Genomic DNA, 18875 nt, shown 5'->3' on the forward strand with positions numbered 1-18875 from the left:
TTGTCACTGATGCTTCGTACTTCACGATTTCAGCCATTTTACCCCTACAAGTGAAGCTCTCCAGCTCTCATCTTCTTTTGTCTAGTCTCACTACCGAATCATGTCCCGGATCAAAGGGTCGGAATTGTTAGTCTGGTATTCATCATGAACACCCCGTTGTAAACCGAGTTGCGAGTCGGATGTCTACTATCAGGCCACCATCAATTCAGCTAAGAACATTTCTCTGACTGTTAATGAATCTATTCTGGCATTAGTTTTCGTTCAAACATGGAAAAAAGTCATATGATGCCTTGGAAATTCGGTATATCGTTCGCCTAAGTTACCAATCTTGTTAGCCAAGCATCCCCGCATGACCAAAGAACCAATCGCCTCTCTTGGTCGCATCGGCTCGCGTGTCGGATCCTTCTCCAAACAAAATCTCAACTGACTCATGATGAACTACTACACCCCTGTCACTTCTTATTCCTCATGCGAAAGGAAAGAAAAACATGGTTGGAATGACCTCACCCTCGTCTTCTCCACACCCATCCCCGGATTATTATTCTGCTTTCCCCACGCCCCCCGGATTGACGATGGGATAAGCTATATATCCGAGGGGACCTTCCTGCGGGGGATGAAGGATTTACATGCAACACAGCAGTTCTTCACTTCCATTTTCAGAAGGTTCATCAGAAGATAAACATTAGACAATATGGGTGGCTTTCGCGCTGTGGAAGATAGGCCTACGCCAAAGGAGGTGTACAATTGGCGACTGTACACTGAGGCTGCCGTTATTGCTACGGGATCACTGCTGTAAGTTTACTCACCGAAACGTGATGTTACGATATTAACAAATCACAGGTTCGGTTATGATTCTGCTTTTATCGGCACTACCATTGCTCGCGGTAGCTTCAAGCGTGACTTCAACATCAAGCCAGAAGACTCGGCTGATATCTCGAGTAATATCACTGCCACTTTCCAAGCTGGCGCTTTCTTCGGTGCTATCATTTGCTTTCTGAGTATGTTTTTAATCTCCTGGACCAGGGATGATTGCTGACAGATTTGAAGTTACTGAGAAGATTGGTCGCAAGTGGGCTCTTCAGGCCAACGTTGTTCTGTTCCTCATCGGTGCTATTCTCATGACTGCTGCCACTCACCAACTGTCCTATATCTGTAAGTCACTCTTCAATTCATCTCAGTACTCTATCTAACATCCTCAGACGCCGGCCGCGCTCTCACCGGTATCGCATGCGGTGCCATCACCGCCACAGTCCCCAGCTACATCGCCGAGCTCTCCATCGTCTCCATTCGCGGTATCCTAACCGGTCTCTTCGAAGTAACATACCAAACCGGTTCTCTGATCGGCTTCTGGATCAACTATGGCATCAACCAGAACATGAACCCTTCTTCCGCTGCAGCATGGCGAGTCCCCATGGCTGTTCAGATCGCCCCCGCCGCTATCCTCTTCATTGGTGGATTCTTCCTGCATGAGAGTCCGTTGTGGTTGATGCGCAAGAATCGTGAGGAGGATGCTACCAAGGCGCTTGAGAGTCTGCGGCAGATTCCTCGTGATCATAAGTGTAAGTTTTGTTGGCCCAGGATGAGAATTTGGTGCTAATGGTGGGCTAGATCTTCAGGAGGATCTTGATATGATTCGAAAGCGTCTTGCGGATGAAGCCCTCGTTGCTAGCAGGTTTGGTACCGGACCTTGGGCTCTTTTCCGAGGCGCTGTATCTGAACTTACCCGCAAGGGAATGCGAAACCGTGTTCTGCTTGTTTTCTGCTCTTTTGCTCTTCAGAACATGTCTGGTGCTGCTGGTAAGTTGACCACTGCATTTCTACACAAGACACTGCTAACCATCGACAGCTATCAACTATTACTCACCCACTCTTTTCGGTTCTCTCGGCATCAGCGATGTTGCCCTGTACACTGGTATCTATGGTCTTGTCAAGGGTATGTTCAACAGTCCCCCGATACTAAGCTCTTACTGACTCTTTGTAGCTGTTGCATCTATGATCTTCTACGGTGCTCTCATCGACATGTGGGGCCGACGTAACCCTACCATCATCTCATCCGCCATGTGCTCTGTCTGTCTCTGGATCGTTGGAGCTTATGTCAAGATTGGACACCCCGCTACTATCATTGCTGAGGGCAAGGAGCTTTCTCCTTCGACTGCCGCTGGTGGTAAGGCTGCTACCGCTATGATCATGATCTACTCTGTCTTGTAAGCTTTTCCATGCCCACGACGCGGATGACAGTATTCTGACTTTTTTATAGCTGGTCTTTTGGTCTCAACGGTATCCCCTGGATTGTCTCAGCTGAGATCTTCCCTGGTGCTCTCCGAACCTTGACAGGTACATACGCAGCCTGTGTTCAATGGTAAGACTCATTTACGCATATCCCAAGTACACAGTAGCTAACAACTACAGGCTCACTCAATTCGCCATCACCAAGGCTCTGCCTTACATCTTCAAGTCCTTCGGCTACGGAACATGGTTCTTCTTCGCATGCTGGATGATCACCGCCACCATCTGGGCCTTCTTCTTCCTCCCCGAGACAAAGGGCAAGACCCTCGAAGAGATGGACGTCATGTTTGGCTACGTTCACGATCGCGCTCCAAGCGAGCAGGACGATATGGTCAAGGCTGGTGCAAGATCCTCTGTGACTGAGCACAAGGAGGAAACTGTTTAAATAGGGGTTACCTAAGTATACACACTCTACTCGAAATCTAAACCAGAGGGATATCTCCCCCATTGGCAATAAATCCACAAGGACCGTTACTAATCGTCGTTCCCCTCCTCACATCTGGTGAAGTGATGAATGATGAATTGAAGTTGTCGTTGGAATTGCAGGAGTTCGCAATTACCAATTCGCAGCCTCCTGGGAAGTTGGACCAGATGCAGTTACGAGTTTGATGGCATGCTACACAGCATTCGTAAGCATTCCGTGCTGGAATTCCAACTTGGATCTGATTTCTTGAACCACCGTAGTTGATTTGCCAGATGAAATGTCCTCCGTTCGCTTAATTGATGAGGTTATTCGCTTGACATGCAGCATATGTCGTTGCAGTAGCGAGAGTTGTGGTCGCAAAGAATGTCGTATTCCAATCGATAGGCCTAGTGGTCCAAGTCCAAGTCGAGGTAGTCGTCTCAGTAATCAAATTTTCCACAGTGGCCTGCACAGTCGTACTCTCAGTCCGCGTACTGATAATTGTAGTAGTAACAGTCGCAGTAGCAGTGTTCACAGTTACGTTCCGAGTCACAGTTATAGTAGGTAGCGGCGTGCGACATCTAACCCGGGTAACGGTTTGGGCGGTCAGAGTGAAAATAGTAGTGTTGCAGACAACAGCTTGGATATCTGGCCAGCATCTCTTTTCCAGGGCCGGTTAAGCCGTTGGTACCAACTTGTCATCGCCACGTTTGTTACGGCGTCGAGGGACGTAGCCTGGTTCAGAGGCGATGGGGACGAAGCCTGCTGTAGCAGGAATAGTAGATGTGTGTCGAATGGTAGCTGTCAATGTCACGGTACTTGTTAACGTGACAGTAGTAGTAGCTTCTTCCGTGTCGGTGGAGGTGACTACACGGGGTCAGAATCATAGTCTTCTTCCGGGGCTTTTGGCTCACCATCAGTCGTGACAGTAGACGTCTCGGTGACCCGCAGAGCAGAGACCACAGTTGAGTTGACAGTTTGAGTTCCAGTTGTGGTTGAGGTGCTATTGAAGGCAAAGACTGTCGCTGTAGGACAGACGGTTACGATGCGGGTTAGTGTTAACTGAATGGTATTCGTTATCGTAGTGGGAGGTGTACGCGAAGCAGTAGGAAAGGCGCCGCATCCTCGCGAAGTCACACATGTTCCTGTAGTAAATACATTTTGGGCGATAGCCACGCCGATCAAGGTGTAAATTAGTAGTAGGAGGTACATCTTGATGATATTATGTTCAGGCTGGGATGATTGTGTTTTCAAGAGACAGGGAGAAAGTGGGCGATCTAAGAATGTTATAAGGACAGTCCCTCCGATATTGATCTCCCGTCGATTCATCGTTTTCATTCCATGTCTTCGAGTCATACAGAGAAGTGATGATGCATAAACGTCCATTATGGCGCCTTGATTTGCAAAATGAGGCCCGAGGCTTCGGTGATAAAGTCAATCACTATACAAATAATCTTGTCCGCCTAGCGGCCTATTCTTTCTATTGCCCGAAGTTATATATACAGATATGTTCAGCTTGTGGAACCTCAGGTTTCGACAAACTTATAAACCTTTGAGAAGGTTAAGCATAAATGTCATAGGGTTATCCATTTGGAAAGAAAATAAAACATGCTTGCAGTTGAATTCGCAACCGCCATGTGAAGCGCCACTCTACACAAACAAGCCATATATACCATGAAAAATATTCCAATTGGACTATCAACTGCTTTTGGATTATTTACACTTCACGGCATGAAAGGTTATTAGCACAGAGAAAGGGCAGCGTGCATAGTCCAGAGCTACGTGGTCATGACGAATGATGTATCTCAAGCACTGCCAGCAGTGATGGACAATGAATCTATGTCTACGTCAGAAGAACAAAAAAAAGCATTTCTTTGTTATGGCGGCGTTTCCGTACCTGTTTTGGGTATCTTCGACCTCAGCACAGGTAAATCGTTGGAACCCCTGCCAAGAGAACAAAGAACAAAGAAGCGGCTCATTGCTGAAACAGGGATCTGAACTCTTACAATTAAAGCTGTTAGTTGGGTGTTTGTTTCATTTTTCAGGAACAGTCTAAAGAAAGAAACTGTGGCGTTGTTGAGGGTGAGGATATTGAAGAACTTATGAACAGAAGCACTCATATAAAGATGTATAATAATCACTTCAACGTTCTTGTTCAAATAGCATATACAACAAGAAATAAAGAATATCATATCATATCTGAAGCTCGGTTTCTTGCAAAATGGAACGATCTACGTACAATTATTCTTCAGTTCCGCAATACCAATATCAGCAACCTCAACACACAATGCAGACTGTCAACCCAACTTTGTTGACTCAACAAGCACCCTACGCTCCCTCATACACTGGTAGACCTTCAAACCCTATCACTGCATCCAGTTACAATAGACAAGCTCAAAACAACACACCTTCACCATCGCCATACTCAAGTATGGGGCGACAAGAAACATGGATGGGAAGCGTGGGCTTCACGGATCGCTTCACTAGAGACAGTATGGGTTATGGTCGAGCAACACCAGACGTAGCCTTAACTTATGAGTCTGAACCTTTGGAACCTCTTTTTGGAAGAGCGCAGCCTTTGCCGCAACTACCTCCTCCAGATATTCAGCAACCCACTGCGCGCTCAAGACAGAGACACAGAGGAGACAAGACGTGGTCTCGCAAGCAACTACATTCAGGATATATTGAAGTGCCCAGAAATGTCATTCACAACGGAAAGGAGAATATAGTCACCAAGACGGTGTATTTCAACCGAAGCTATGGAGGGTATTGGCACAGTCGACCATAGATGGCATTCAGGGATTCTTCAAAGGAGTTGTATTCATGACCGACATATAGACAACAATCGGGTATAGATCTCATAGACACATAATTCATAACTCATCCCAGCGATTCGCTGTCTTTTCGTGTCCCTGTACCTCAACGAGGTTGACTTGGTGATCTCTCTGGGCTTCAACGAACGGCTGCTTCTTCCAATGTCGTGCAGGGATACCATCACGAAAGAAGCCGTTTATCTCCTCCATACTGCGGCCTGTAACTTCGCCGACGCAGAAGTATACGTAAGTCAACGTGACGAAGCATAAGCCTGTATATACGAAGCCTGTCTTGGGACCGAGGTTGGCGGAGTAGTAGAGGTATGGTAGGGTGAAGACGGTAGCCCAGACCGTGACCCAGAAAGAAGCGACTGCGACTGCGTAGATTTTGTTTCGGTTTCTTCCAACGGCCATTTCGGAAGCCTAAGTCAAGAGTGTCAGAAAGACAACAAGTGAAATGGCGAAACACTTACAATAGTCCAGCCAAGGGGACCCCAAGCAAAATTAAAGGCTACAATCTCAATAATCACAAAACTGATAATCACTTTCCCTACAGTTTCACTTGGAGTTCCACCTGGAATACCCAAGCATCCTACCACAAAGATAGACACTGTCATAACGCCCGTGGTGATCAGCAAAAGAGGTCGTCGTGGGATCTTGTTGGCCAGCAACACCGCCGCAAGGACGACAAAGACCTGAATGATGAATACAATAAGTGTCATTAGAAACGGGTCTTTGAGTCCAATTGCTTTGGAGAAGATGGTGCCGAAGTAGTAAAACCATTGGATTCCGTTGATCTGCTGGGCGATCAGGGCACCGGCACTGTAGATCACTTTGCGACGTTCAATCGGATCTGTGATTAGTTGAATCCACGCACTTTCGATTTCACTAGAACTTTCTTTTTCGAGATCTTCTTCGATATTTTGCATCACGGGTTTGGCGTCGTAGTGCTTGTCTTCATGGTGAAGTAAGCGGAGAGAACGCATCGCTTTGTCATGACGACCACGACGGAGCAACCAACGCGGCGATTCTGGAAGCCATGTAATTCCGAAAAATAGAATCAATGGGAAGATAAGCTGAAATCCAATTGGAAATCGATATGCAAAGCTCGTGTCGTTGTGAATAACACTCCTGTTGATACCAGCAGCGATGATCTGTGAGATAGACAAAACAAGCTGCCAGCACATAAGAAGGGGACTTCTCAAAGACTCCGGCGCTATTTCCTACAAGTAATCACACGATCAATAAGAACACTCTCACATAATCAATCGGAGACTTTAGAAGACCTACTCCCATGTACAAAGGCGAAGTTACCGAAAAGGTTCCCACCCCAAACCCGGATACGGCTCTACCGGCGGTGATAAGAGCACGACTCGAAGTCGTAGAGAGCTGCATTACAACACCAACGACCACAGCAACGGAGCCGGTGAAGAGCGAGCCCTTTCGGCCGAATAGATCGTTTAACGGTGCTGCTAACAACGATCCCACTAACTCGCCCACATTGATCATGCTCGTCATGACAGCTAGATTCTGGGGAGAGATGTGGAATTCGCCATCATCACCCCGCGTTCCAAAGTCGCGAACAAAGACATCTTGACAGTCAGCTATATGAGGATACTTCTACACTGAAAGACATACCGAGAGTCGAAACTCCGGTAAAGTATACGCCCTCGTAGCCGTACAGACAAGCCCCGAGGGCAGCGAAGCCGCAGCACAGCCAGACGTAGGGATACTTGACGATGCTTTTCGGCATGGTTCTTTTCTCTCCGCGGACGGATGGCCGCGCGTTAGGTTACAGGGCTGAAAGGGAGGGGGGAGGGAGGTTTGACCCTTTCCTTTTCTTCAACGGTAACGGCTTCTGGGTCTAGCTCTGTTTTGGAATAAGATATGGTATGGGGAAGAAGTTATCGGTGATACCGTGCAAGTGGATACGATGATATTAAAACAGTTGATGGATCATGGAAGTTCAGCTGCGAGCTCCAGTTAACGTTACAGCAATGACAAGGCTCAGGATACAGGGCCAAGCCTCAGAGTGAGGAGTGGTATCACGAGTTGCTCACCCACGCACTCAGTAACTTCCCATCTTCAAGCCCCCTTTTCTCTCCTCAACAGCCCCATTGCTTCTGGAACCTCGCTCCGAGCTCGCTTAGAAGGAGCTTCTCCCAAGTGCCCCAAACGATTGGGCTCAGATGGAAACCCAAGCTAACCCGTCAAAAGTCAGGATCATCGAAATAAAGTTTCACCCGAGTCATGAAGCTTTACCTCTTGAGGAAGCGCCGCGCCATCTTGATGCCGGGGCTTTTCTCAAAAGGGACCATTTGGGAAACGTGGGTGCGAAAAAAACAGGAGCACGGTTGCATTATGTGATTATCATTCTTTTTTTAAACCAACAGATTCATTCCATCTCACTCTTTGTTCACTTCCCACTTCCTTGCGAGGAAGACGCCTGGACCATCAGGTCCGTCGATGGAGTCTTGAAGAAAAAGCTTCGACCATTCGGCTACTGTAGTGTAGGTAGTTGAGCTATCACTCCCTAACCCAAGGTATCATTGGATTGAGAACGCCAAGAAAGGTTGTCTCCGAAATGGATATAATTAGACGTTGCTTCACTTTATTTCGTTCGCAGTCAACTAACAGACAGCTTCAACCTGGATGACCACCACCACCACCACCATCACCACCAAATACAGCACAGTACTCTGCTTCACACTCTCTCAACACCACGATTATGCGATCAATACTCCCTGTTCCAACTCCACCACCCGAATCATGTCCCTACTCTCGCGAATCAAACTACCAAGCTTCCGCCGATGTCATTCCTCTACTCATTGATGATACATACCACGTCTTTCACCTCAGCACCCCGCCAGCCACAAAGCACCACCCAGAGCGTCTAAGAGCAACATGGTCGCGACTCCGATCAACAAATCTTATCGAATGGGAGCGTGATCCAGAGCCTGTCTTGTCACCTGGTGAGTCAAGCTCTGATCCAGATGCCGATGGTGCTTGGACTGGGTGCACGGTGCTTGACTTGGACCAAAACATGAACATCTTTTACACGGGGTATAATTTGTCGCAAAATGGTCGACAGACGATACTTCGTGCCAAAGCAAAAGATCTTCATGGTGCGAGGTTTGAGAAAGACGCAACACCAGTCACAATTCATCCCCAAGGACTCGATAAGTATGAGGACATTGACTTTCGAGATCCCTTTGTCTTTTATAACCGCGCCGAAGGTCGATATTGGATGCTTGTAGCTACTCGACTGGCCAATGGCCCGTATTGGAGTCGCGGATGCATCGCATTGTTAACATCCCCGGATCTCGACGCCTGGACCGTTGCGCCTGAACCTCTATACGCCCCCAACGACGTCTTCTGTCCCGAATGTCCAGAGATCTTCACACTGCCCAACGGAAAGTGGTATCTTGTGTACTCGCGCTTCCACGCTCCGAATGCAGGAACAGTATATCGCATCGCTGACACACCATACGGACCATTCCGCGTGCCAAGGGATGGATCTCATGGCCGACTCGACGGGCGCCGTTGGTACGCAGCCAAGTCATGCCCTAAAGCGGGAGATCCCGACAAGAGAATCACCTTTGGTTGGATTGGAGACTACGCGGACGATGAGAAGAAGTGGCTTTGGGGAGGTGATCTTGGTGTCACTAGAGTTATGTGGGCGGACACAAACGCCTGCCTGCGCATTGATGCTTCTCAAGAGTTTCGAAGTTACATATGGCGATGCTCCAAGCCTGTTTCGCCTAGCAATGCTGCTCCAAGCTTATATCTCTGCTCCCTCGGCACAACAGCGACTCATTTCCCTGAGCTGGGCTCTGCGGAGTGGAAGAAGGATCTCATGGTAGACTTCAAAGTCGCAGCTTGTGATGCCCATACTTTTGGCGTCATGCTTCAGACCGACAGCTCAGGTAAAGGTCATCGTCTCCAGTTTAACTCGCAGGGAAACGGCTTCTTCTCCGTCGCCCTCATGACCGACTTTCCACCCCTCGACGATTTCTGGGCAGATCAGTACCGTATTTATATCCCCCGACCTGTCGACGGTCCCGAATTAGTACGACACGATAACGTCAGTCTCGTCGATGGAGTCTTCCTCTTTTTGAGGGGTCAGCTCGTCGAGGTATTCTGCGGAGGACGAGCGCTGAGTTTCCGACTACCTATACCGCCCAACTGGGCAAGCGGCGAGCGTGACGGTGTGCGCAGATTGGGATGGTTTGTGGAAGATGGTATGGTTGATTTAGTTGATATTAATATGCGGCATTCGAGGGGTCGCAAGGACAGCTCAGTTGAGTCTGACAATGGCCTCGAAGATGCTGACTAATTTCTCCTATTAACCTTTCCGCCGCATTCCTCCCATTCGCGGCCCCTTCATCCAAGATCTCTCTGCGGCATCATAGGATTTGGTTGAATGACCAAACCGCTGAGAAGATCATAAGGCCCCGACGCGCCCGCAGCGAGGTCCCAGTCGCCGAAATCAGTATATTCATAAACATCAGCACCATAATTGCCCATCATGGGGCTAACTTTATCATTAAGCGGCTCGTTCAAATTTACCGCAAGAGAATGCTCCAGGCCGCGCAATATAGCCCCCTCCAGTCGATTAACTGCATATTGCATCGGTTGGTGGCTTTTGCTCATCATGCGAAGGTTCCAAAGATACGAGTTCAGGGTTTCCTGCCAGAAATGTCGCTCCTGCGATGATAACGAAGTGACGAGAAGTAATGTGGTGAAGGAGCCGAGGAGCGAGAAGAGGTAGGGCGACGTGAAGTACCAAAACGCCTCGAGATGGTCAGGTCGCAAGCTTATAACAAAAGATATGGCGCTCTGAGCTGTCTGAAGTGCAATCTGTCGAATGCTGGAGAGGACTCGATCGTCCGAACACCGCGGTGGGAGTGCTGTAGAGCGTATTAAGCGGCGCAGCAGGGTCATTACGACGCCGTAGTAGGAGAAGTGCAGGTATCCGTGGAAGCACAGTTTGCGCTGGTAAATAACGTTCATCTGCAGTGTCGGCGGAATGCTATGGTACCAATTCGTCAACATCTCGAACAGCGGTCGGGCTTTTTCCCAGAGAATAACGGTATCTTGCTCACGACAGGTCCGCGCTGTGTAAAAGTTGGAGTAGACAACGGATAGAATCTGCGTCAACCGCACCATCTGTATAAACTGCGTCATGCCAGTCGCAGCAATAGATCTCCGGTCATCATCAGAGCCAGATACAGAAACAGAACTAGAAACCGATCCAGAAGCAGACACCGAAGCTGCGTGGCCTTCGCTGTCGAAATCAGAAAAATCGCCCGGTGTAAGATCGCCCACTGTCCAGTCATCGTCGTGAATATGCACAGGACGTCCGTAAGCCAATGCCGTCCAGCGATCCTGCATGAATAGCGCCCAGCTGAGCCGCTTGCGAACATTGCGCTCCCATTGCGGAATAGTCCAATTGCTCGCATCAAGGTGAAGCCCAAGACATTGGCCGATCGCAAGCGCCTGGCAGGTAAGGCCCCATTGGAACGTGTGGTCCGGGTTGAGGGGGTCCTCGGGCTGGCACTGCAGCAGAAGGAGGGCGGCCTGGATGGAACTGAGCTTTGGGCGGTGATAAGATGCCGGTATGGCAGACCGTAGCATCCTGCGGAGGAGGGCGGCGTCAGGGGGGTTTCTGATGGAGAGCTCAGGGTCGTAGGTCCACCAGCGAATGGCGGATAGATAGATGGCTCCGAGGAGGGCGGCGGGAATCCGTCGGTATGACTGGCTGTAGGCAAGGGTAAAGGGGTCCTTGGAGAGGATGGGATAGCAAGGTTGGACGTGTCTCCAGAAGAGCTCAACGAGACTTGGGCCGTGAGGACGAACACAACTCTCGATGGCGTCGACCTGAGAAAATGTCGGATCGCCTTCAACTGCTTTTTCGTCACGAGCCATATGAAATGTCAAGGGATACTCCTGACCGTCATCTCTCTCCAGCACGCGTCGAATAGCATGTGTGTCGAGACTAAACTCGTGAGTCTGGGGATCGTAGGGTCGATGTCGCATTAGTATAGGTTCCATATCGCTCCCAAGACCATAAAGCTCTGCAAACCGCGTAGACGAGCATCCCATAGTGCGATCCAGGGGACCAAGCTCAGGGACCATGACAGAGGGCGGAGCGAGAGGAATGCCGCTATCAGCAGAAGCTCGGGTTTCAGCAGGAGATAAAAATGCCTGGACCGAGGGGACGGAGTGAACAGATTGGACATCGTCTCGCGACGCTTTCCGGCTCTGGCTCATGCTCCGCGCTGACGTTTGGCTTTGGTCCTCATGGCCGACATCGTCCTGCGGCTGTTGCAGGGAGATCGTATTTGAGTTTGGACCGGTAACACCACTACTGCCACTACCGCTGGCAACCTGTCGCTCCGGAGGATCATGCTGAAAGGTACACGGCGTAGCTCTCAGCTGGCAGTGGACGCAGTCACCGTCGCCGTCCTTTGTAACGCAGCGAGTCTTGCGCTTCCGACAGGCATCACAGGGACGAAGACTGCGACGCTGTCGCTTGCGAGCGTTGTTCTGATAGTCCTGGGGTGTGATGATTTCCATTTGTCGAGGAAGAAGGGCGGAGTTCTGCCATGTCCTGTTGGAGAGAAGCTGAGAAGCAAAGGTGAAGTGAAGTAAAGTGAAGTGGTGTAAGTTGTAAGTAAGCTTCTCTCTCGGTCTTAAGAACCTAGAATCCACTCCCCGCTTGTACTTATTTCCCTGTCGTGTCCGTGTCTCAAGCTATTGCAGAGGTCTTGGGTCTTGGTATGGTCTTACGCAAGGCAAGAAAAAAAAGAGGATTACATATACAACAAACAAGATCGATCGATAGGTAGGTAGAGAAAAAATAACACACAACTACCGATCTTCGACCTTGCTTACTCGGCTCTTGGCCCTCGAACAAGCTCTCTTGGCATGAGGCTGTGTCGATAGACGAGTGACACTGAGCCCTACTGACAAAGTTGTATGTACAGTGAACTCGGCTCTAACGGTTTTGTTCTCTTTGGTGCGAGGAAGATAGGATGGTGGTGGTGATGATCGTTTAATACAAGACAAGACAAGTTCGTCAGCCTCAAAGTCAAGTTTCAGCTCAGGATCAGGGTTTCTTGGTATTTCTGACACAGACACCGCTGAATCAGCTGTTTCTCTCAGTGTTTCCTTTTTCTCTTGTTTATTACTTTTACGGTATCTTCAGTGGCTTTTTTTGTTTCATTGAATGGCTTTTGGCTGCCACGCGCCATTTTAAGCAGATGACGGTGGAGGCTGGGCTGAAGGAAAATAGGTTGGTCACGGTCACGGCCACTTCGCTCGTGTTGTATCCCTGTTCTGCAAGGTTCAAACGGGACAACCTGGGTTGAGCTGTCGCCTGGGCTGCGTGTCTCTCCCGTGCAGAAGCAAGTCCCCAGTTGCCATCTGCAGCAAATGAAATAGAGTTGGGCCCGTCTTTCTGGCCCATGTAACGCCCTCCCTGTGGCTGCACACTAAAAAGGGATCAAGACAAAAGACAAGACGCCATGGCATGGCATGGAACCTGGCGTTGCTCCTCGTACCCAAGAAACAAGACCGGCGCCGTCTCCGTTCTCTAGCACTCGGTGGAACTCAGAAACTGACTTTTTGCTTTGTGTGCACCAGTCCCGTGGGCTCGGGAGTTGGGGTATGCCAATGGTCTTCTAGTGGTGGTGAGTGGTAGTGGTAGTCTAAGGGGGGGGGGGAGGGGGCGCCTGTGCCGTTGGCGCCGAGTCTTGGCAAGAGGGCGACCCTGAAATTCTGATTTGATTACTTTACTTGGCTTTTGATGACGTAGAGTAAAGGATTCCCTTTGGTCCCTTTCGGATTCAACCGTCATGACCTCATTCTCCCAGAGCCTCTCAAGCCTCTCTCTATCAACATCTCAATGTCAGATACGCACTGTAGGCGATGAATAGAATCTCGGACAAAAACCTAGAAAGAGTTTTATTGCCAAGATTTACATCAATTCGCCTCTCAACCAACAATCGTGGTCTATGCGTGGCTTATGTAGTATCATGCCAAGAACCTGCATCAGCACGAATGGGCCAAGCTATAACAAGAAATTCAAAAAGAGAAATTCAAATCTTGCAGATCATTTTTCCCTCATTGGCAATCATCCAAATGTTACTGAACCATTGACTGCACATCAGAGGGCTTATCTCGACCCTGGGGCCTGGGAACTGGTATGCAACCAAACCTAAACCTAAACCGCAAATATGGTTGCAATACCCATACTCCCAACAACGCTATTTCCACAAGCCCTTTTTTCTGTCCCTAATTAATTGAAACTAGAACCAGCAACTTGAACTTACGCCATTCTGACATTTAACGCTTATCCTTTTCCATGCCAGTTTCTTTTGAAACAAGTTCTACTACCCAGTCTAGACCAACCTCAGACCATTCGGCCCAAGCTTGACTAGGTCAGACCTTGGAGTGCAGCACACTCAATCGGCATGTGTTTGATTAGTTCCCTTGGAGCAGCCTCTACAATGTGCAGAAAGGGTCACGTACTCCATCTTCAGGGTTGCAATTGCCATGGTGGCGTTTCGATTGCCCCCAACTCCCGGCTTAGGGATGGATTCCTTGTCGATTCTTTCGAAGATCATTGAGGTTGCGGTCGATGAGTGTAGCAAGTGCGGACTCACAGTGATCACAGCTAAACGACAGAAGCAACTCCAGCCACCGTCATCACGCAGTTGCATCGGCCAGTGATGCTAAGGAACACCCGCTTCGATAGCTCACTGGCCAAGCCCTCATGAAGATCAATGCAACAACATTTCAATGAGCAAATAGTGATTCTCCTTTCATATTCCTACCCACATCCCCGTTGAAAATCACCTCAGCGAATCGGTATCATCCCAGCTGCCGGTATGTTGATCCAACTTCAAAAGAACCCTCTTCACTAGCCTCATCAAGTTAGGGAGAAGCCGTTTGGTCTGCCACATCTCAGGTCAGAAATACATGTGCAACGGCTCCGGGGGACCTGTGATCGAAGGAAGAGTGCAGCCTCTCGGGTGCCTTTCTCCCGTTTTTCTTAACAGCTTGCGCGCCGTTCCGTGGTAATCTGCGGCTGAGGGGCTCGTGATCACCGTCGCTCGGACGTTTGGTTATTTCAACTAATCCTGCAGCATGGCTGAGGCGCCGTCTTGGCTCGAGGACAGGGACAAAGTGGTTTTTCGAACGGGTAACTTGCTAACGGTTCTTGGTGTAAGCCTATCTCTTGGCAGGCGAAATGAATTCATTCCATGTGATCACTTCGTTGTGAAGTTTGCTGTCAAAGAGCTATCTTGAAGTTCGTATTCTTGGATTTGCTCTTGAATACCGACTATTTTAGATCTCCCACTTAGCTAGTTTACTAGATATGTGTCTTGAACCATAAGTACACGGTCCTTCGGGGCTATAGATGCAATATTGGACATTTTGACTTCTTTGACATGCCTTAGGACTCTGTGTACTCTAGGCAACAAGGAATATGCCCGCTTGAAATTTCGGTGATATTCCGCTGTTGTGAAACCTCAGCACTGCTTTTGAGTTCCAGTGTCAAGACTTCCGTTTCCATTCATAAACTTCTCAACAGTTCACCAATAACAAGTGCTTTCCATCATGAGGATAATCTCCACGAAGTTGCCGATTAGCGGACAATGAACAGGGGTACTCTACTAAATCGTCGACCACAAGAGGCCTCCTTCTTATTAATAGAGCTCGGGAATAAGTGATCGACTAACTGACGTGGAGATCTTTACAATAGCGTCAAGTTCTCGATGATCTTTTCAAGGGATTATGGTACCTACACACGAGCCCCTGATGCTGATGGAGCTGGTACAGGGTAAGCATCTTCTAGGATTGACGGTGTTCAGCCACAACTTCACTAACACTCTACGTCACCCGCTAACTCACCGAAGCGCACTGGCGGGCTTCTAGCCTAACCGCTCCAGCACTACGAAAGCCGACAGATATCGGGAATTCATACGAGTTGCATGAGTTTCGATACGCCTCTTTTTCTTTTATATCGACCATCGCGACATACTGAGTCGTGCAGTTGCGGCGAAAAGCTTTGTTAGTGCCCTCAGTTCGTCCTAGACCTCCACTACCCGAGGCACCAGCGAAGGAAGTCTTCAAACTTATGCTGCCAAATGGATACCAACGACGATAGCATCAAATATCGGACGAATAACTAGAACATAGCGTCGATAAACGATGGGCATATTGCTCCGGAGGCCGCCTAAACAGCAAAGCATAGTGTCAACATATGGATCCTCACAAGTCAACTCAGCGCATTGACTGGCTTGATCAGCATTTTTACTAGCGATGTTGTGCAGCATAGAGACTAGACCAGAATAGGCATCTCGATATTGAATCCTAGAACGTGACATGGATGGAGGAAAGTGTATCGAGGAGCCATTGGCAAGAAATGTTGGGTCGCTGAAATGGGCAATTCAACAGAGACCCGAAAAGCCTGTGGCGATTAGCACATCCAGTGAGTGATTGTCATGTCCGTGAATGTCGGAGGCGAAGACGGCGTTAGCCATGGGGGGTTTTAAGCTTAAAGACTAAAAACTAAATCGCCCCAGAATATCAAGATGATCAATGATCCACGACGACAATTCGCATGAGTCAGTTTGTGAAAGAGGAAATGTAACCCACCCGTCATTTATTACATTACAGGGACATTGATCAGCTTAATGATAACACGGTTGATTGAAAGATAATTAGTCTTCCTGCTCACGGGCGAGCTACCGCTCCAAAACCGTTTGACCGGCGCTATAAGGCAGAACCTTGCCCATCAGCATCTGTCGGACAAACCCGCCCAAGACCTATTCTTATCATGGCGAACTCCGTCTTGGCTGATACAGACAATCTCTACACGTTTCTACACAGTGATAGATAATACGATAGCTACACTATAGCTGACAAGGAAGGAGAAGGAGATTGAGTGAAGATATTCCCTCGGCTGGCCACTCACGTTGCCCACGTGTGTCTTGGCGATCCTGTCTCATGGAACCTTTGCGCGACCCCAAGTCTTTGATCGGCCGGGGCCGTTGTCAAAATAAAGAGGGCGACGGGCCTATTTTCTGATGATGATGAATTGTTCACCTTTTCTTTGTGCGTAGGTCAACATCATGAAGTCGTCAATTACTCTGGGTGCCCTCGCTTTGGTGGGCTTGGTATCTGCTGAGGATGTCCTGTACAGCAAGCGAATGAATAAGCGATTCGTCGATGATGATGGACACTATAACATGTGTATGTGACCAATTTGCGTGATCAGTGGTTCAATTGACTGATTCGTGTAGCGTTCTTCCACGTCAACGACGTTCACGCCCATCTCGACGAATTCGCAAAGTCGGGCACTGACTGCGTGGATCCCAAGAAGGGCTGCTTTGGTGGTTACGCGCGCATAAAGCACACAGTCGATGGGCTTCGAAAAGATCACCCTGATAACCTCTGGCTCAACGCAGGCGATGAGTTCCAAGGCACGCTGTTCTACTCGTTCTACGGACCGTCCAAGATTGCTGAGAACCTCAATACCCTGAAGTTCGATGCCATGACGCTTGGTAACCATGAGTGGGATGGCGGTGATGAGGAGCTCGGCGAGTTTCTCCAGAACCTGACGTTCCCCGTCGTCTCATGCAATGTAAAGAGTGAATATGAGGGACTGAACAAGACGATCAAGAATTACCAGATCTTCAAGGAGCATGATCTGGCCGTTATCGGTGTCACCACTGACACCACGCCTGGAATCTCGAGTGTCGGAAACAAGACTACCTTCCTTGACCCCATCACTGAAGTGCAAAAGTCTATCTGGGAGATTCGAAACAAGACTGACATCAACCGCATTGTCGCTCTCACCCACATTGGCTACGATGTCGACAAGGAGCTTGCTGCAAAGACCGAGGGTCTGTCCCTCATCATCGGCGGTCACAGCCACACTCTTCTCGGGGACATGGAAAAGGCAGAGGGCGATTATCCCACGATAGTCAAGGACATCAACGGAGACGAAGTCTTTATTGTCACTGCCTACCGATGGGGTGAATATCTCGGCTCCATCGATCTGACCTTTGACAAGGACGGCAAAGCCCTCGAGTACCACGGCGCTCCTATCCATCTCACCAACCAGACCGAGATGGATAAGGCTCTCAACAAGACTATTAAAGGGTGGCGCGGTCCTTTTGAGAAGTTCGCTGCTGAGGTGGTCGGAAACACAAAGGCTGAACTTGATCAGTCAACGTGTCAAGAGGGAGATTGTCTTCTCGGCCAAGTCATGGCTGACGCAATGCTCGAATACCGTCTTAACCAGAGCCGCAACGACGACGACAAGCCCGCTTTTGCCTTCATCAACGCCGGTGGAGTTCGCGCCACCATCGACGAGGGAAACATTACTCGCGGTGAAGTTCTCACTTCGTTCCCCTTCGGCAACGCAATCGTGGAGCTCACTTTCACTGGCGCTGAGCTCAAGGAAGTCTTCGAGGGTGCAGTAACCGGCGTTAACCAAAAGAACAAGAAGGAAATCACATCATGGTTCCAGGTTTCCAAGGGCCTCAAGATCGAGTATAACCCCGACAACAAGAACGGCTCCAAGCTCGTCAACGCAACCCTCAACGGTGAAGCTTTCGAGGATAAGACAAAGTATCGCGTCGTCACGCTTGATTTCCTTGCTGGAGGGGGTGATAACTTCTTCAGCATCGATGCTAAGAACCTGGCTACTCTTGATTCGCAGGATGAGGTTCTGATTGGGTACCTTGATGCGCATAACCCTCTTGACCCCAAGCTGGAGGAGCGTGTTGTTGAGACGAATGCGACGAGCAGTGAGGATGCTGAGCAGGGTGAGGCGAAGGGTAAGGGCGGAAGCGCAGGAGGAGATGGTAATGCGGCTAGTGGTGTTCACGCCTCGATCTTGAGTGCTGTGTTCGGTGTCGCGATGGTTCTGTTCATGATGTAAATGGTAGAAATGCATTTTGTATATATAGATGACTTACAGTGGACTAATCAATAGTCTTGCAGTAATTTGTTCCAACCCGATCAACAGTTGTTTGAAGCTTTGACCTAAGTGTCAGTAATTTCTACCAGATGTAATCACATCAACATCCAATGTTCAAGTCCTCGCCCGCAGGAACGTCTCATAGTTCATCTGCATCTCATCCCCTGGGACCAAATAACCCTCCTCCAGCCAATCCGCCTCTCTCCTCTCAAGACAACTTTTCACCACTAACAGCATAATAAACACAACGGGAAGCAGGAGCCACAGTACAAGCAGCACGGCAAGAATACACAGGTATACCGGGACGGCGTATTCAGGATGGCCCATGGTCGCGATGAAGAACAATATCTTCTAGTATGGCAGCAACGTCATG

The 18875-nt window shown here is 49.0% G+C and overlaps 7 protein-coding genes across 10 annotated transcripts; 4 read left to right on the plus strand and 3 right to left on the minus strand.

Annotated features, from left to right (window-relative positions):
- Positions 1-536: 536 nt before the first annotated feature.
- Positions 537-2757, plus strand: FOXG_04403 (uncharacterized protein). The gene is made up of 9 exons (XM_018382411.1): positions 537-792; positions 841-998; positions 1048-1152; positions 1200-1559; positions 1609-1797; positions 1847-1933; positions 1982-2204; positions 2258-2359; positions 2410-2757. The coding sequence occupies exons 1-9, from the start codon at positions 692-694 to the stop codon at positions 2669-2671; spliced, it is 1587 nt and encodes a 528-aa protein (XP_018239118.1). The 5' UTR covers positions 537-691; the 3' UTR covers positions 2672-2757.
- Positions 2758-3365: 608 nt separating this feature from the next.
- Positions 3366-3901, minus strand: FOXG_18823 (uncharacterized protein; the record flags this gene model as incomplete). Its single annotated transcript, XM_018398958.1, has 2 exons — positions 3366-3556; positions 3604-3901. 2 exons carry the CDS (start codon positions 3899-3901, stop codon positions 3366-3368), a joined length of 489 nt encoding a protein of 162 aa, XP_018239119.1.
- Positions 3902-4976: 1075 nt separating this feature from the next.
- On the plus strand, positions 4977-5477 carry FOXG_04404 (uncharacterized protein; the record flags this gene model as incomplete). Its single annotated transcript, XM_018382412.1, has 1 exon — positions 4977-5477. The coding sequence occupies one exon, from the start codon at positions 4977-4979 to the stop codon at positions 5475-5477; it is 501 nt and encodes a 166-aa protein (XP_018239120.1).
- FOXG_04405 (uncharacterized protein) lies at positions 5418-7687 on the minus strand. 4 transcript variants are annotated; one of them, XM_018382416.1, is made up of 4 exons: positions 7141-7687; positions 6793-7094; positions 5976-6718; positions 5418-5925 (listed from the first exon to the last, which is right to left on the minus strand). In XM_018382416.1, the coding sequence occupies exons 3-4, from the start codon at positions 6687-6689 to the stop codon at positions 5563-5565; spliced, it is 1077 nt and encodes a 358-aa protein (XP_018239124.1). In that variant the 5' UTR covers positions 6690-6718; positions 6793-7094; positions 7141-7687; the 3' UTR covers positions 5418-5562. The 4 variants fall into 4 exon arrangements, with proteins under 4 accessions (XP_018239124.1, XP_018239121.1, XP_018239123.1 ...); XM_018382413.1 differs by having other exon boundaries at positions 5976-6725; XM_018382415.1 differs by having other exon boundaries at positions 5976-7094.
- FOXG_04406 (uncharacterized protein) lies at positions 7527-11622 on the plus strand. Its single transcript, XM_018382417.1, has one exon. It carries the CDS (start codon positions 8231-8233, stop codon positions 9836-9838), a length of 1608 nt encoding a protein of 535 aa, XP_018239125.1. The 5' UTR covers positions 7527-8230; the 3' UTR covers positions 9839-11622.
- On the minus strand, positions 7974-12770 carry FOXG_04407 (uncharacterized protein). Its single transcript, XM_018382418.1, has one exon. The coding sequence runs from the start codon at positions 12079-12081 to the stop codon at positions 9886-9888; it is 2196 nt and encodes a 731-aa protein (XP_018239126.1). The 5' UTR covers positions 12082-12770; the 3' UTR covers positions 7974-9885.
- Positions 12771-16132: 3362 nt separating this feature from the next.
- On the plus strand, positions 16133-18669 carry FOXG_04408 (5'-nucleotidase). Its single transcript, XM_018382419.1, has 2 exons — positions 16133-16767; positions 16818-18669. The coding sequence occupies exons 1-2, from the start codon at positions 16647-16649 to the stop codon at positions 18461-18463; spliced, it is 1767 nt and encodes a 588-aa protein (XP_018239127.1). The 5' UTR covers positions 16133-16646; the 3' UTR covers positions 18464-18669.
- The last annotated feature ends 206 nt before the right edge of the window (positions 18670-18875 follow it).

Source organism: Fusarium oxysporum, chromosome 4 (genome assembly GCF_000149955.1).
Source record: "Fusarium oxysporum f. sp. lycopersici 4287 chromosome 4, whole genome shotgun sequence".
NCBI classification, from domain to species: domain Eukaryota; kingdom Fungi; phylum Ascomycota; class Sordariomycetes; order Hypocreales; family Nectriaceae; genus Fusarium; species Fusarium oxysporum.

Excerpts from the sequence above, each read along its gene's own strand:
- FOXG_04403 (XM_018382411.1), top strand. The coding sequence starts at position 692 with ATGGGTGGCTTTCGCGCTGTGGAAGATAGGCCTACGCCAAAGGAGGTG. Across the intron at positions 999-1,047 it reads TGCTATCATTTGCTTTCTGA|TTACTGAGAAGATTGGTCGC; the intron begins GTATGTTTTTAA and ends ACAGATTTGAAG. Across the intron at positions 1,934-1,981 it reads TATCTATGGTCTTGTCAAGG|CTGTTGCATCTATGATCTTC; the intron begins GTATGTTCAACA and ends GACTCTTTGTAG.
- FOXG_04405 (XM_018382413.1), bottom strand. The coding sequence starts at position 7,255 with ATGCCGAAAAGCATCGTCAAGTATCCCTACGTCTGGCTGTGCTGCGGC. Across the intron at positions 7,095-7,140 it reads TACCGGAGTTTCGACTCTCG|ATGTCTTTGTTCGCGACTTT; the intron begins GTATGTCTTTCA and ends CTGACTGTCAAG. Across the intron at positions 5,926-5,975 it reads GTCCCCTTGGCTGGACTATT|GCTTCCGAAATGGCCGTTGG; the intron begins GTAAGTGTTTCG and ends CTCTTGACTTAG.
- FOXG_04406 (XM_018382417.1), top strand. The coding sequence starts at position 8,231 with ATGCGATCAATACTCCCTGTTCCAACTCCACCACCCGAATCATGTCCC.
- FOXG_04407 (XM_018382418.1), bottom strand. The coding sequence starts at position 12,081 with ATGGAAATCATCACACCCCAGGACTATCAGAACAACGCTCGCAAGCGA.
- FOXG_04408 (XM_018382419.1), top strand. The coding sequence starts at position 16,647 with ATGAAGTCGTCAATTACTCTGGGTGCCCTCGCTTTGGTGGGCTTGGTA. Across the intron at positions 16,768-16,817 it reads TGATGGACACTATAACATGT|CGTTCTTCCACGTCAACGAC; the intron begins GTATGTGACCAA and ends TGATTCGTGTAG.